At 39.1% G+C, this 18,270-nt stretch overlaps 1 protein-coding gene across 1 annotated transcript in view; it reads left to right on the top strand.

Moving 5' to 3' along the window:
• The window catches only part of eng (endoglin), a 108,949-nt gene that overhangs the window by 55,427 nt on the left and 35,252 nt on the right, over window positions 1–18,270 (top strand). Inside the window, exon 4 of the mRNA XM_062031043.1 lies at window positions 15,439–15,555. Coding sequence (XP_061887027.1) covers window positions 15,439–15,555 — 117 coding nt within the window. The remainder of the gene's footprint in view (window positions 1–15,438; window positions 15,556–18,270) is intronic.

The following is an 18,270-nucleotide window of genomic DNA, read 5'->3' as shown; positions in this document are numbered from 1 at the left end:
TAAGAATGTCATGGTTATGCAAATGTCGCTAATTTATGCAAATGTGTTACAAGTGAAAAGGCCAGAGACTATAAAGTTAAGGTCTGGATACAAAGAATCATGAATGTTTTTGCCTACTTTTTTTAAACTGCAGGATCACCTTATGCAATTAAATGTGTCACACTTTGCTATTGCTATTTTTTTTTTCAATAAACCACCTGTCCGATATCACCAACGGATGATTATCTTCTGCAGACATGATATGGCCCAGGTTCACCTAAAAGGAGGGGGCCCAGTATTAAAACTTCCTTGCACCATATATTTTTCTCTAATGGAATCTGCCATTCACAAGTGTAGTGTAATTAAATTATATATTTATGTGAAACATAGGTCAGATTTGAAATCAGGACAGCATATGAATGTGTCAAGAAAAAGGCTGCAGATGTTTTGACAAAACATTAGGTACATCATGTCATATATGTCATACGGTGACACAGTGAGCATCCCTTCAGAGAATATATTGCAATTTGGGCCACAAAAAATTATTTTGTGCAGCACTCTTAGCATATTTTATAACCCAAACAGTTTATTTTGTGTTGTTGTAACTATCTTAGCAGGGTTTACGGACCTTTGCACCTCCCCTTTAAACTAAATCAACATTTAAATATTAATAGTGATTTAAAACATGACATAATATGTTATAAAGCCCGCATTGAATTGTCAAATATTTCATGACATTGGGAAATAATTGAACACAAACGCCGTTTAATCATTTAAAACAAAACAATAAACTTAGTGTAGAAGGGGCCCAAAGTGGGACTGAATCAACTGCGCCTCTTCTGGTTACATCCTAGTAGTGCACTCTGTTTTACCTCAGTTTCCGTCAATAAAAACACAGCATTAGTATTTGCAAGGGCGTAATTGTTGACACAGCTCTTTTATTGGCCCTCATTAGATTAATGAGTGTATGTTAATAAGTCATGTAATTATAGGAGATGGCTCAAATAACGAGCCTTTCCTCTTTAAGGAAACATGGTTTGACTTTGGAGGAAAAGGAACAGTAACAGTAACTCCAGATTCTTGTTCTTATCACAGTCCCAGACTCCATATTTCACTGAGTCTGTTTGCTAACATTTGTCACCACCTTATCAGTATGCTCCCTGCTTGCTCGCTCATAAGGTTCTCTATTACTTTCAGCCGTTTCCATCTTCTTATACTGTCGTTATAGTGATGAAAGCGGCGTACCGTAGTCGCTGCTCTCAGTCACATAGTCATGTAGATTGATGATTAGAAAGAGCAGTAAGTTGATCATCGACGCGCAGAGGTGGAGTGAAGACATACGTTGTTTTACGAGAGAACAGATGCGGGGGCGAGGGGTGCACTGAAGGAATTTGGGTCCGGGTGATGCAATCTCCGCACTTCATACATCATGCTTGCCTTGTCCATATCATGTTGAATATGAGAACGCACGTTTTGTTTTTTCACAGTCTTCCTATCTTTCTTACTTTACAAAACACGCAGACGAGAAGACTACACAACTAGACTTCAAAGAACTTTGGATAAGTTTTAGATTTCAGAATGTCATTGTAGATTTGTCTCAGTAGCGTGGAATTGATTGTGGATTAAAGGGGCTGTTTGGAACTTGCTGGAAAGAAGAGGGCAGGGTGTAATGCTTACAACACTCTAGAAAGTTAGCACCCTCTTGGCAGACACCAGGCCTAGGCAATTATTTTGACTCAAGGGGCCAAATTTAGAGGAAAAAAATGTGTTTGGGGGCCCTTATATCTATTTTTAGGAACACTAATACAAACCCTGTTTCCATATGAGTTGGGAAATTGTGTTAGATGTAAATATAAACGGAATACAATGATTTGCAAATCATTTTCAACCCATATTCAGTTGAATATGCTACAAAGACAACATATTTGATGTTCAAACTCATAAACATTTATTTTTTTGCAAATAATCATTAACTTTAGAATTTGATGCCAGCAACACGTGACAAAGAAGTTGGGAAAGGTGGCAATAAATACTGATAAAGTTGAGGAATGCTCATCAAACACTTATTTGGAACATCCCACAGGTGAACAGGCAAATTGGGAACAGGTGGGTGCCATGATTGGGTATAAAAGTAGATTCCATGAAATGCTCAGTCATTCACAAACAAGGATGGGGCGAGGGTCACCACTTTGTCAACAAATGCGTGAGCAAATTGTTGAACAGTTTAAGAAAAACCTTTCTCAACCAGCTATTGCAAGGAAATTAAATCAATCAATCAATCAATGTTTATTTATATAGCCCTAAATCACAAGTGTCTTAGGGATTTCACCATCTAGGGTCCGTAATATCATCAAAGGGTTCAGAGAATCTGGAGAAATCACTGCACGTAAGCAGCTGAGCCCGTGACCTTCAATCCCTCAGGCGGTACTGCATCAGCAAGCGACATCAGTGTGTAAAGGATATCCCCACATGGGCTCAGGAACACTTCAGAAACCCACTGTCAGTAACTACAGTTGGTCGCTACATCTGTAAGTGCAAGTTAAAACTCTCCTATGTAAGGCGAAAACCGTTTATCAACAACACCCAGAAACGCCGTCGGCTTTGCTGGGCCTGAGCTCATCTAAGATGGACTGATACAAAGTGGAAAAGTGTTCTGTGGTCTGACGAGTCCACATTTCAAATTGCTTTTGGAAACTGTGGACGTCGTGTCCTCCGGACCAAAGAGGAAAAGAACCGTCCGGATTGTTATAGGCGCAAAGTTGAAAAGCCAGCATCTGTGATGGTATGGGGGTGTATTAGTGCCCAAGACATGGGTAACTTACACATCTGTGAAGGCGCCATTAATGCTGAAAGGTACATACAGGTTTTGGAGCAACATATGTTGCCATCCAAGCAATGTTACCATGGACGCCCCTGCTTATTTCAGCAAGACAATGCCAGGCCATGTGTTACATCAATGTGGCTTCATAGTAAAAGAGTGCGGGTACTAGACTGGCCTGCCTGCAGTCCAGACCTGTCTCCCATTGAAAATGTGTGGCGCATTATGAATCCTAAAATACCACAACGGAGACCCCGGACTGTTGAACAACTTAAGCTGTACATCAAGCAAGAATGGGAAAGAATTCCACCTGAGAAGCTTAAAAAATGTGTCTCCTCAGTTCCCAAACGTTTACTGAGTGTTGTTAAAAGGAAAGGCCATGTAACACAGGGGTGAACATGCCCTTTCCCAACTACTTTGTCACGTGTTGCTGGCATCAAATTCTAAAGTTAATGATTTTTTGCAAAAAAAAAAAAAGTTTATCAGTTTGAACGTCAAATATGTTGTCTTTGTAGCATATTCAACTGAGTATGGGTTGAAAATTATTTGCAAATCATTGTATTCCGTTTATATTTACATCTAACACAATTTCCTTAACTCATATGGAAACGGGATTTGTACAAAACCTCACAATAATGTCTGATTGAATGCTAAAACAATTATGACAGACGGCCTTATGCTCAGTGCTCAGCTCCCTAACGCCCACACTGCTCGGTGCCTCGTCTGAGCTGCTGTGACTTAGATTACCATAGTAACTAGTACATCATGCAAAAGCGCAGATTCCAACCATTGAAATACTTTGTATATTTCAAGACTTACGGTCATTTGAAAACATCACTGTACATCATAATGGCAGCTACAGTTTCGATCTTAAAGATCTAAAAAAAATATTTGGGAATGTCCGGCGGGCCAGATTGAAAAGCTTAACGGGCTGCGTGCGGCCCCCGACCCTTAATTTGCCCAGAACTAGCATACACCTGAAGGTGCAAACCGCTCCTTTTAATTGAAGTGAGGCAAAATGGAGTGCACCACTTGAAAACATTCTCCCTGAACCTAAATTAAACTGTCTCCTAACATCTACTAACATACAAAATAAATGCATGAACTAGCTATATTAGACATTAATTAATGAGTAATTATGTTCAATAGATTAAATAATTCAAAGTGTAATTAATTGATATAGGTTTAGGTATGGGTACTTTAATAAGGGCCGATCAAATTCCGGTGCAATATTCCAATATCTTTTTTTTTGCATGCGACGTCACATCCAGCTCCAAATCTTGGTGGGAAAACAAGCCTTCAAGCATCAGTCATAGTGGGCTCAGTCACACTTCCGTTGCAATTTTCCATGCCAAAGAAGCAAATATGCCTGATTGAAAACACTTGTATGTATAGTAAGATAGCTAAATGCTATTTTACATTGGATTTGCCATAGACGTGCTACTGATTAGCATCAGCAATTTTACATGGCGATTTCAACGCCTCCACATTTAGTAATGATAACTACAACCAAGATGCACTTTACAGCCATACAGTGTGTCATAACTGCAATACTTATAGTATGAACACTTTGTAGGGCGCAACCAAAGACCCAATTCAGCTGATTGGCAACTGCATGCAAAGTCTACTATATAGTACTTGCAAATAAGACTCAGAAAAGGGTATCTATAATCTATATCTATAATCAAGAGCTGACAACTGGACAGCAAAGTTACATCAGCTTACTGTTAAATGTTAAATAAAAAATAGATGCTAATATTAAAAAAATAAGATTTATAAACACATGAGCTCACACAGAGGTATCAAGATCAATCTTACACATCTTACGATCAGCATTTATTAAAATTTTTAGCGGTTTGTGTCACAATAGACCTGTTCTCCCCACAAAAAAATGGTGCACAAATCTCTGTAATGATTTAACCTTGGCATTGATGATTGACTTCATGCTTTTTTTACCAAGCTGTCCGATCGGTAAGGATGTATTTTGCTCTTTTCTCTTCCTTCTCCATATTTTTGTTTAACACTTATTTCCAGCCTTTTTTTTTTCCCGTTATTATGTCGATAATTTCTGAGTGAGAGCATCACGGGAGGATGCAAAGGCCGGGAGAAATCCTAGGGAGGAGCTGCCTGTCGGTGTCTCGCACGTAGCGGCCTGGTTACTCAGCCAATTTCTTTTCAGGGGAGTATGCCAAAAGAATAACTGGAAACAGCATAATCAAAGGTCCTTCAAAAAATGGGACTGGGAATTTATATTTAAAACAAAGAGGAAACAACTCAAAGAATTTTGAAAGCGGTGAAAGAACGTCATAATTGAATGGAGAGAATTTGGAGACAATCCAGGGTGGATTATTTCAGGAGTTATCCTTCTGTGACGCACCTGGGTAGGAAAGGACGCTCAATCCTTAGCAGTGTTTGTGCCATTGCACCAAATGGCTGCCATGTGCTAAATTTACTGTAGCTCTCTAAAAATAAACTTACTGTACATTTATGCATTTTTCAACTCTAAACCTGATATTACAAACTCATTGAACTACTCAGGATATGTAATGGCCCAACTTTTTGTACATATTTGCTCCTAAACGGAAGACGACTCAATTGGGTAACAAGACAGACAGCTACAGGAAGGAGTTTTCAGACTAGAATAAACAAAACATAAATATAGCTATATGGCATTTACTGCATGCTAATAGGGCGTGCATAAATATACAGCAGCAACACTAGCAAAGTTGTAATTAGTACTGGTTCATTATAAGCAACTGTGCACACATTAAACAAACATTTTTTAAGCCAAAGTCGATAAAGCTGCTCATGATACTTTATATGCGGCTACTGCCATCTTGTGAAGTTGATTAAAAACACACAGGAAATTGCCTAAAGCCACAACTACCTTTTGATCTGGCGACAATTATTGTTACATTTTGTAGACTGTGTACCCACAATTATAGGATCTTTTCTCCATCCATCTGTCCCTCCTTATATCCATCATCCACTCATCCATCCACCCACCCATTGTTCCATCCATGTTTCCATTCTTTTATCCATCCATATTTTCATCTATCGTCCATCCATCCATCCATTCATAATTCATCCTTCCAACAATCATCCATCCATCTTCCATCCATCCATCCATCCATCCATGCTTCCTGTCTTTCATCCATCCATCTATTCTTCCATCATTCCATACATAAATCATCCATCCATCTTTGCAACATCCATCCATCACCTATCCTTTCATACATCCATCAACCATCCATCTATCCTTCATTCCATCAATCCATCATCCACCCACCCATCCACCATACATCCTTCCAAAATCATCCATCCTTACAACCACCCATCATCCATCCGTCTATCCTCCTATCATCCATCCATCAGTCCATCATCCGTCAATTTATCCTTCCATGCTGCCATTCTTTCATCCATCCATCTATATATTCATCCATCCATTCATCCATCCATCAGTCCATCATCCGTCAATCTATCCTTCCATGCTTCCATTCTTTCATCCATCCATCTATATATTTGTCCATCCATTCATACATCCATCTATACATCCTTCCAACAATCATCTATCTATCCTACAACCATTCATACATGCTTCCATTCTTTCATCCATCCATCTATCACCCATTCATTCATCACACATACACCCTTCCAACAATCCTTCATCCATTCTTGCAACCATCCATCCATCCACCTATTCATGCTACCATCCTTTCATCCTTCCATTCATCCATCTGTCCTTCCTTACATCCATCATCTGTCCATCCATCCATCTATCATCCATCAATCCTTCCAGCCATCCATCAATCTTTCCATCCATCTATCTATCCTTCCACCCACCCATCCACCATCATTCCATCTGCGCTTCTATTCTTTCAATCATCCATCTATCCTTCCATCATGCATCTGTCCATCATTCCATACATCCTTCCAAAATCATCCATCATCCATCCTTACTTCCACCCATCATCCATCCGTCTATCCTCCTATCATCAGTCCATCATCCATCAATCTATGCTTCCATTCTTTCATCCATCCATCAATTTATTTGTCCATCCAATTCATACATCCATCTATACATCCTTCCAACAATCATCTTATCTATCCTATAACCATCCATACATGCTTCCATTCTTTCATCCATCTATCTATCACCCATTCATTCATCCATACATACACCCTTTCAACAATCATTCATCCATCCTTACAACCATCCATCCATCCACCTATTAATGCTACCATCCTTTCATCCTTCCATTCATCCATCTGTCCTTCCTTACATCCATCATCTGTCCATCCATCCATCTATCATCCATCAATCCTTCCAGCCATCCATCAATCTTTCCATCCATCTATCTATCCTTCCACCCACCCATCCACCATCATTCAATCTACGCTTATATCCTTTCAATCATCCATCTATCCTTCCATCATGCATCTGTCCATCATTCCACACATCCTTCCAAAACCATCCAGCATCCATCCTTACAACCACCCATCATCCACCCTTCTACCCTCCTGTCATCCATCCATCAGTCCATCATCCATCAATCTATTGTTCCATGCTTCCATTTTTTCATCCATCCATCTATATATTTGTCCATCCATTCATACATCCATCTGTCATCTTTTCAACAATCATCTATATATCCTACAACCATTCATACATGCTTCCATTCTTTCATCCATCCATCTATCAACCATTCATTCGTCCATACAGACACCCTTCCACCAATCATCCATCCATCCTTACAACCATCCATCCACCTATTCATGCTACTATCCTTCCATTCATCCATCTGTCCTTCCTTGCATCCATCCGGCTGTCCGGCCGTCCATCTACCATCCATCCTCCCATCCATCCATCAATCCTTATATTCATCCATCAATCTTTTCATCCATCTATTTATCCTTCCATCCATCCATCATGCCTCAATCCATCCATGCTTCCTTCCTTCCATTAACCTATCCTCTTGAATGCATTCATCAATCATCCATCCATCCCTCAGTCTATCCATCTATCCATCCATCCTCCCATTTTTCATCCATCAATCCATCCATTCATCCACATATCCTTTCTCTCTTCTTCCCTCCTTATTTCCCTCCTACTTTCCTTCTTTCATTGAGCTTCCATCCATCCATCCTTCATTCGTCAATCTATCATCCGCGCTTCAATAATTTAATCCATCTCTCTGTGTCCTGGCTAGTCAGTAGAATATTGATAAATAAACAATAATAATGATAAAAGAAGACAAGAATGTGTTTTAAATGCATGTCTTCCCTTTCATTCGTATGAAGGACAAAAAACACACACCCCGCTTTAATGTTGTGTGTAAATGCCGCACCTGTGTTTTTTATGCTGGCAGACAATTACTTCGGAGGTCTCTTTAGACCTAATTTGTTCAGTATAAGTCGTGCAAATTTGCGCGGCTCAGGCCTGAGCTCATCACAATTCTCTTGGATCACGCTCAAAATCAGGTTGAAAGAAAATTAACTTGGTTTTACAGATGCGCGTCGGTCCCCCTTGCACGCTTGTTCCTCCCCAATTGGAGCCGACCCAGAAAACGATCTACTCTCAATCAAAAAGAAACACACACAAAAAAGAGTTTAAATTAGTTTTTAAGAAGGTTAAATTTTCACCGGAGGGACAATTCCAGAGCTGTTTGTTTCCAACGCGGTAGAAATGTACACTGTAATTGAATTCATTTACAATCTCTCACTGTTTTTAATGTGCTAATCTTGAAGTCATTTTGGTATTGAAGTAATTACAAACAAACTTCTTACTGGTATTAAATCAGTCTGGGGAAGGGAAGAACGTTCCTTAACTTTAAACTTGATAATCCCACAGTGGGACTCCTCAGATGTACTATGTGTTCATTTGGGCTGATTCATATTAACAAATCCTATCACCGTGGTGCTGACATAAAGCTTCATGATGAAGTGAATGAATGAGCTTTAATATTCAGCATACCAGCTAGCGCTGGTCTGTATGATAATATATACAAAAGTACAGTAAAATTATGCTGTAACACTCATGTTGCAAACATATGCAGACCTAAATGAGTAATGCAAATTCTCGTTTGCTTTTGACGTTTTCTGCAGATGTAAAAATAGCATTACCTCGTTAGCATCCGCACAGTTATTTGCACCGCTTGTTCACGTGTTGACATTGCGTACTTGCAACAACGGCGACGACAAAAGGGAAGAAAAAACAAAAAGCAGGCATAGCTGTCACAGCCTCGGCTCGTTACGCAATAGGCTAGAAGTAGGAGTCAGAACTTGTCTGCAGCTGGAAGTTATTTTTAACACTTCAAACAAACTAAGCCAATTTAGAAGCCGTGTTAATTGAATCCCCACTGTCAGATAGGGAGGGAGAGAAAAGAGACGTTGCTTGAATTTGTCATCAAACCGCTTAGAAACATCTATTCTCCTTTTTTTTATTGTAGTTTGGTGCACATTTTTGGGCAAGTTTTAAACGTTTTACAGTCTTAAGTTGACACTTGTACCATAACAGCTGATCCATCTGACTACCACCCACCCATATAGATCTTATTAACTTGTCACTTAACTCTATAAGAGGAATGTATTTTTTTCCAAATAGGATCAGATTTGCTGTATGGCTGTTAGTGACAGGCTAATTTTTCCCAAATTTTGACCCACAGTTTGCAAAAATCAGAAGACAAATAGCAGTAGAGCAGTGTTTTTCAACCTTTTTTGAGCTAAGGCACATTTTTTGTGTTGAAAAAATCCGGAGGCACACCACCAGCAGAAATCATTAAAAACGACAGTAAAAAGTCGTAATTGTTGTATACTACTTTAAACCATAACCAACCGTGCATCATCACTCTTGTCTAAAAGTAGGTGTACTGTCACGACTTTTGCTGTTTTCCTGTGTGTAGTGTTTTAGTTCTTGTCTTGCTCTCCTATTTTGGTGGCTTTTTCTCTTTTTTTGGTATTTTCCTGTAGCAGTTTCATGTCTTCCTTTGAGCGATATTTCCCGCATCTACTTTGTTGTAGCAATCAAGAATATTTCAGTTGTTTTCATCCTTCTTTGTGGGGACATTGTTGATTGTAATGCCATGTTTGGGTGTACTTTGTGGACGCTGTCTTTGCTCCACAGTAAGTCTTTGCTATCGTCCAGCATTCTGTTTTTGTTTACTTTGTAGCCAGTTCAGTTTTAGTTTTGTTCTGCATAGCCTTCCCTAAGCTTCAATGCCTTTTCTTAGGGGCACTCACCTTTTGTTTATTTTTGGTTTAAGCATTAGACACCTTTTTACCTGCACACTGTCTCCCGCTGTTCCCGACATCTAAAAAGCAATTAGTTACCGGCTGCCACCTACTGATATGGAAGAGTATTACACGGTTACTCTACCGAGCTCTAGACGTCGTAGACGCTTTACTTAACAACAACAAATAATTTGCAGACTACAATTACTGGTTTGCAAAAAATATTTTTAACCCAAATAGGTGAATTTAGATAATCTCCCACGGCACACCAGCCTGTATCTGCACAGTGGTTGAAAAACACTGCAGTAGAGTATGACTGTCCTAAAGAAAATACGATTCTTTAGTCAAGACATTGTATGCTTGATGGCGGAACAACTAAATAAGCAGCAAAAAAGAATACACGGGCATCAAAATGTTTGCATATATACAGACAAATAGAAGTGCTCTGCTGGCATCATGTGATGTATGTTACTGTGCATGCATTAACAAGCACATGGGTTTGTCTCTTTGCTGTTGAAGTCACAAAGGACATTTAGCCTCCCACCCCAGAATCAAAAATGGTACATTACCGTTATTATACATTAAATACAATTGTAAAGTGCCATGACCTTTTGTGTCTCAGTTGAACCATTTTCCACAGAATGGAAATGAAAAATGGAACAGTATGGTCCTGTTGGGATCGGATCTGCTGGCTAGTAGTGACTAGGGATGGGTACCGAATTCAGTACTTTCATATGCATGATAGCTACTGGTTATTGATTCATGTCAGTTTGAGCCTGTGTCCATCCCTGAGCTTACAGGAATAGTCGACAAACTAAAACCCTCATCCTGTCCCACAGACCCAGTCCCCCCTCGCTTTTTTAAAGAAATCTGGGACACTATTGACTTGTCTGTTAGGGACATCATCAACAGCAGCTTGATTTCTGGCTGTGTCCCCTCTTTTTGTAAAAGAGCTGTTGTTGAGCCTTTGATTAAAAAAACAGGTCTAGATCCTACAAGTTTGCACTGGCTCCCTGTTCATTTTAGAATTGATTTTAAAACCTTGCTGTTTGTTTTTAAAACTTTACATGGACTGGCACCTCAGTATATCTCGGACCTCATCCAAATTTACACTCCTGCGTGCGCTCTGAGGTCCGAGAGCCAGCTCCAGCTCGTGGTGCCCAGGACGAGACTTAAAACCAGGGGAGACAGGGCCTTCTCTGTGGTCGGCCCTAAGCTCTGGAACACTCTGCCCCTCCATGTTCAAACTGCTTCCACAGTGGAGTGTTTTAAGTCTCATCTTAAGACCCACTTTTATTCTTTGGTTTTAACACTACGTGAGTTGTGTGGTCTTCTGTCCTCTGTTGTCCTCTGTGTTTTTTTTATAAATTTTGATGTCTATTTTGCTGTTTTAATTGGTTTTACCCTTTAAAATTGTTTTTAATCATATTTATTTTTTTTTGTTTTTCTATTGGTTTTCTATTAATTTATTATTTGTTTTTATTCAGTCATTGGTGTAGCATAATATTGTTTTTAATATTGTTTTTAACATGGCTGTGCAGCACTTTGGAAACATTCTTGTTTTGTAAATGTGCTATATAAATAAAGTGGATTGGATTGGATTGGATGTAAAATCAAACGCATATTCCAATGCCTTTGTTGTTTGTCACATCCAGTTGCAGACTTGCAGACTCAAACACTTGGCGGGCAAACGCATACTCAAAGGGGAAATACACTTTCTTTGGAATTTTGCTTGTCATTCCCAATCCTTATGTAAGACAAGCACACATATATATTTGTCTTTTTTATGCATTCTAGTAAATCAATGCGAGAAAAAGTCAGCTTAGAATGGATCTTATAGGAGTTGCTCTATTCCTCCTATTAAAGCCCTTAAAAACACTTCCACCAAGATTATTTATACAGACTAAGTATATATGTAATTTAGTAACAGGCACATTCATAATAAAATGTAACATTTACGTATTTTTCTCGTTTTAAGCTTACATAGCGCATTAATTTAAAAGAAAACATCACAACGTTCGCTTTTTCCTTCGACAACATCACTGATTACTACTCACTGCAGACTTCATGAGAGCCAACAAACACAATTAAACATCACTTACTGTACAAGGTCTGCTCTCACTGGGATGCTGACTGTTATAATGTTGATACACTCCCGTTTGGATTAAACATGACTCATAATCCTCGCAAAGAAAAAAGGTGGGTGGAAAGAAGCGTCTTTCACGTGTCTGTTTTGCCATTTCCAGGATCAAGTTGGCTGTCAAAATATACCAACTTCTTAGTTTATGTCCACATCAATTTACTATCCAGGTGAGAGACATGATTTATATGTTAGCGCTTACAATAACATTATCACTCATACTTGATTAATATTCAGGTCACAAAATGTAAATGGAGTATTGTTGGCACTTTTTGGATGGTTATTTGTTGGGTTTTATGGTCGGAAAAGACGCAATAGACGCAATGATGTCATGACTCCCATTGGCTCCACCGTAAGCAGACTTTTATTGATGTTTATTTACAAGTTAGAATGCATTGAAAAAAGGATGTATGTGTTCTTGCCTCAGGTAATGTTGTAATTGTACATGCCAACAAAGTATGCCTTATAGAAAACACTGAAACGTAAAATAAGCCTCCACTTTTCAAAATGTGCTAGCTCAATGCTAATTTACATTGTATTTGCAATAGACATGCTACTAATTAGCATACGCGATTTTACAAAACTGTAACTAAGATGCACTTTACAATCAAACATGTGGTGTGAAATAAGTACAATACTTGCAGTACAAACATGTTTTAGGGTTTAACAAAATACTTCAATTAACTTAATGGCAAAGACTACTCCCTGACTAGGCAACACACCGTGTAGCCTATACACTACTGCCATCTAATGTCTTAGAATTGCAACCACATGCAAAGTCTACTATATGATACTTGCAAATAAGACTTAGAAGTGTTAGAAATTAAAATGTAACAACTGGATAGCCTTTTGTCATTATCAGCTCACTGTTAAATGTAAATTAAAACAATCTAATTTTATTATTAAAGAAATTAACATTTAATAATGCAAGAACACCCAGAAGTACTGGAAATTGGTATCGTTGAGTACCGGTACCGGGAACAGTAAGACAGTGTATGCTATGCTGTTTGATGGAGAAAAAAACTCAACACTAAAAGAAGTGCAAAATATGTAGAACAATCATGTGGTCTATGTTGTTGTTCTAGCCACATGATCAGCATTTTAGTCTGCTCATTATTTATGTTTAGGATAAATTATGTTGTTTTCTCGGGTTTGCAATTCTTTTATGCTCATCCCTAACTTGGCACATAGCTGGATAGAGCACAATGGCCGAAAAAGTAGGGCACCTCATTGAAACTAACTACTGAGACAACGTGATCAGACGAGCGATGTGACATTATAAAAATTTCATATCACGGTAACTGTGACCACAATTATCACGGTTATCATTATTATCCCGGTATTGTTGTGCCCAGAAAGTACTTATACGCACACACTGAAATCTTCTAACCAAGTTTTATTTTGAAAACGTTAATGTGGCTTGTATTATAACATTTAAAGTAGCTCGCGATTAGTACACTATATGCTTCTCTAAGAAATTAGCAGTATCACTGTGAGTTTTTCCTTGTGTGGTTTAATCGATCACGGTTTTACAATAATTAAAATTGTAATAATATAACTGATATACAAAGTAATACTAACAGTCTGAAATTCTACCGCAGTGTATCTTTACACCGGTAATCGTGACATCCCTTCAACAGACACACAATCGCATAAACATATATTCAGTACTAGTATTTAAGTTCATTGATTTTTTTCATTTATTCATTTATTTCAGGCAATGACGTATAAAAAAAAAAGTACAAGGTAGACAACACATAATAATATCAATTAATATAATGCTAAAGGTAATGTGACAAGAAGGGGACTTTGGGTGTTTTGTTTTCCCGGAATGCAAAGGAAAGTTGGAGCGGGCAAGGCATGAAGGTAAGGACATATTTTATTATTACTATAAAAAAAGAACAAAAGTCGCGCACAAGGCGGAAGTACAAACTCTTGGCTAATGAAATAAAAACTTGCACAAAGGCAGAAACTATGAACATGAAGCAAAACTCGTTAACTGTGACATGAAACAACAAAACTTACGTGGCATGGCAAGAAGCATAACTATGAACAGGCATGAGTATCAGAAGTAGCATGGCATGAAGTGAGCAGAGGTAATCTCGCCAGGCTGACTTCCTGGCAACTATCGGTTTAAATAATAGTGACATGATTAGTGAAAACAGGTGCATGACTCAAAATGTGAAACAGGTGAAACTAATGGTTGCTATGGTGACAAAACAAGAGAGTGAAAAAGCAGGAACTAAGTGTCCAAAAACCAAACAGAACATGACTTAAACAAAATATGATCACAGACATGACATAATGTACATTATGTAAGCATGATGATCCAGTTTTGCCTGAAAAGGAGTGGAAAGAAGATCATTTATTTAATCCCACCCCCAGTTCTCCATTCAGTGATTAATACATTGAGTTTCACTGTTACTTTATAATAAGGATTATAATACACATGTTGTATCATGGTGGCATTACCACAGGTAACAATGATTATTACACTTTAACAATAATTTGTAGCAACAATGTAGGAAGAATGAACAATACCAACAATGGTAAGGGACAAAATACCAACAATGGTAAGGAAACATTGAGCACACGTTAACACTTTGAGACAACAGCAGCTCAAATTAAAGACCCTCATCTCTATATTTTAACCAGACCCGATGCTTGTATAATAGTTCAAATCGATTAATAGTTTGGCATTGCTTGTGTTGTAAGTCCAGTTCGTTTCATAGTTAATTCATATTATGTCAACTTTGGTTGACACGTCATCACTGGCTAAATTTGATTGATTCCTAAGACGACGTGGCAGCAAAGATGACCGCTTCTCACCTCAGTCCTTTATGATGACAAATAACCCCGTGGTAGGTGGAAAACAGAGCAGTCGTTTTCGAAGGTTGTGCTTTGTGTGCACAACCATTGCCGACACTCGACGCGGCACAAAGAACCTCATTACGGGCTCCACAGTAACTCTCACCGGGATGCTTTGACAGCGCGGGGGGAATATTTACGCCGCTTCACTTCTCCGCCTTTTCCTAATCACACTCTGCTTTTCATCCACTGCCAAAACTTGCCCTGCGACGCAACCATTAACTCCTTATTATGAAGCTTTCATATCAAGCATTAGCGGTTATTATCTCATCCGATGCTTAAGCAGTGGAACATTTGCATATAAAAGTGAGTCATCGTGGACACTCCTGCTTGGACTTAATTATTAATGGCGGATATACGACGGGCACAATTGTTAAGTGTGTTTCTTTGTCTTTTCTACCAGGACGGGAAGATGTTCTCTTTGGAAATGGCCGAAGCAAGGCCGATGAACCTGGTCGTCACGTCGCGCGAGACAGCACACTGTCTCATCAATGAGGTCAACGCTGGTGTCAACATTTACGTGAGTGGTGGTACTTATAAACCTACAGTTCATTAATGAACCAAAGTGCATTGGCCTATGAAGCACTTCTAAGTCCCGGTGCTCTAGAACTCTTGTGCCTCCTAACTATCGCACACATAGCAGTTTTCTTATGTGGGCTTGAAATTTGTCTGCACCGCTAAGTGTTTTCTTTATTGATAAATGTGCTTTTCCCGCCTCATATCCTGCCACCGTGTCAGTCTATATCAGTGTCCTATCAGCCTGCAAGCAGGATTTACATTTGGAACTCAGGAGGGCAATGTTCCAGCGCAAAGTGTCTCTTCATTGCATGCATAAACATTTCTACTCTAGGAGCTGTTTTCAAAGGCAGTGGAGCCTCTAAAGCAGGGGTGTCAAACGTACGGCCGATCCGGCTCGCGAACAGCTTTTTTTCGGCCCGCGTGATGAGTTTGCCAAGTATAAAAATGAGCTGGTTTTTTTAACAAAAGAAACTGCTGTTCTAAATGTGTCCACTTGATTTCACAATAGCAATTCTGTTAGGCAAGCAAACGGTTTATTATGGGGCCAAGCAAGAGGCATTGTCATGTTTGTTGATCATGTTTTTGTTTTGGCCATGTGCTGTTTATTTTTTGGACTCTTTTTTTAGTTCCTGGTTTCACTTCCTTGTTTTGTTTGATTTCCATGGTCACCCATTAGTTTTCACCTGCCATGTCACGCACCTGTTTCACGTTTAGACTCACACACACCTGTCACCAATCATGTCACTGTTATATAAGCCCACCTTTGTTCATCACTCGTTCTGCCTGCATTGTCTTTATGTCACACCGGTTCATGTCTCTTTCTGACCAAGTAAGTTTCATAGTCTATGCCATAGCTTCTGCTAACTAGCACCTTAATTTGTGTTTTAGGCACGCTTGCCTTTTTTGTTGTATTTTTGTGGTTATGGTAGTGAGTTATTTATGTTAAATAAATCCAAGCCTACCTTCACGCTGTCGTCCGGAGCCGTTTTTGCGTTGGAAGAACAACCCCGCAGCAAGCTGCGACCCCCACCTGACAGGTATACAGTAAAGGGAGACTGTGGCTCCTCCTCCTCGACCCACATGGATCTTAAAACCTGCCGTTTTATGTCTTCTGCTTCGAACACATTGTCAATCGGCACCCTCGTTTGCCCCAAAATGTCTCTGTCAAACACAATAAAAGTGAACTTAACACTTTTGAATAGTTTTTACGTCCGTTCCTTACGGTTTGTTGAGTTAGCACTGGATTGACACGTGGACATGACAAAGGAGGTATTTGATACCGAGAAGAGTTTACATTAGAGATGTCCGCCGATATTATCGGCCGATAGATGCTTAAAAATTTAATATCGGAAATTATCGGTATCGGTTTCAAAGTTATCGGTATCGGTTTCAAAAAGTAAAATTCATGACTTTTTAAAACGCTGCTGTGTACACGGACGTAGGGAGAAGTACAGAGCGCCAATAAACCTTAAAGACACTGCCTTTGCGTGCCGGCCCAGTCACATAATATATGCGGCTTTTATACACACACAAGTGAATGCAATGCATACTTGATCAACAGCCATACAGGTCGCACTGAGGGTGCCCGTATAAACAACTTTAACAGTGTTACAAGTATGCGCCACACTGTGAACCCACACCAAACAAGAATGACAAACACATTTCCGGAGAACATCCGCACCGTAACACAACAGAACAAATACCCAGAACCACTTGCAGCACTAACTCTTCCGGGGCGCTACAATACACACCCCTCGCTACCACCTAGTCGGGGTCCACGTTAATCAATTCATGGTAAAGTTACATTGTTTAATGCATTCAGCGGGGCATCACAACAAAATTAGGCATAATAATGTGTTAATTCCACGACTGTATATATCGTATCGGTTGATATCGGAATCGGTAATAAAGAGTTGGACAATATCGGAATATCGGATATCGGCAAAAAAGCCATTATCGGACATTTCTAGTTTACATGTTGTGTTTTTTGTTCAATCCCAGAAAGACTGTGACTTAAAGGTTTAATGCTGGTTTTGTAGATACACTGAGACAAAGTCTAAACTCATTGTGTTTTTGAAACTGCACCAATTTCCTCAGAACTTTCAGCAAACTTAAAGTGTTTTGTCCAGAGGATTATTTGTGATTTGTACATTTTCATAATGTGGCCAGAGTAAAACAAAGGAAACAACCTGGGGTTGTCTTTATTTTGCCATGATTTTACCATTACAGCTCACTTTGGAATAGATTTTCCTCCATGCGGCCCCTGAGCTAAAATTGAGTATGAAACCCTGCTCTAAAGTCAAAAATATGCTATGCGAGTATATTGGTCCAATCGACAGGTTTCCCCAAAACATGGAGATACTCTGTTCCAGGGTCAAATGGTTGCCTATTTGCCATGCAATTGTAAAAATAAGAATAGAGAGTCAGGCCTGTGTTGGCCTCCTGATGACAGTGCTGATGACAGTTCTGCTTTTGTTGAGAAGAATTGTTCTTCAGAATATGCAAAATAAAACTAATAGTGAAGGGAGAAGTCTGCCCTCCGTCCTTAGCTTATTGTAAATGTGGACCCCAAAAACAATGTATTGAGTAAGATTATCTAGAAAATGAATGAATGGATGAAATAAATTCAGAATGTTTATCATGGTTCTTCTTCTTTGTACTTTTTAAACACTTTAAGTTTGAAGAGTTCCTTGAAGGGGATTATATTAGTACATTG

Source organism: Entelurus aequoreus, linkage group LG21 (assembly GCF_033978785.1).
Source record: "Entelurus aequoreus isolate RoL-2023_Sb linkage group LG21, RoL_Eaeq_v1.1, whole genome shotgun sequence".
NCBI lineage: Eukaryota > Metazoa > Chordata > Actinopteri > Syngnathiformes > Syngnathidae > Entelurus > Entelurus aequoreus.
Note: the sequence above shows the minus strand (reverse complement) of the source record. Positions and strands in the feature narration are given on the sequence as shown.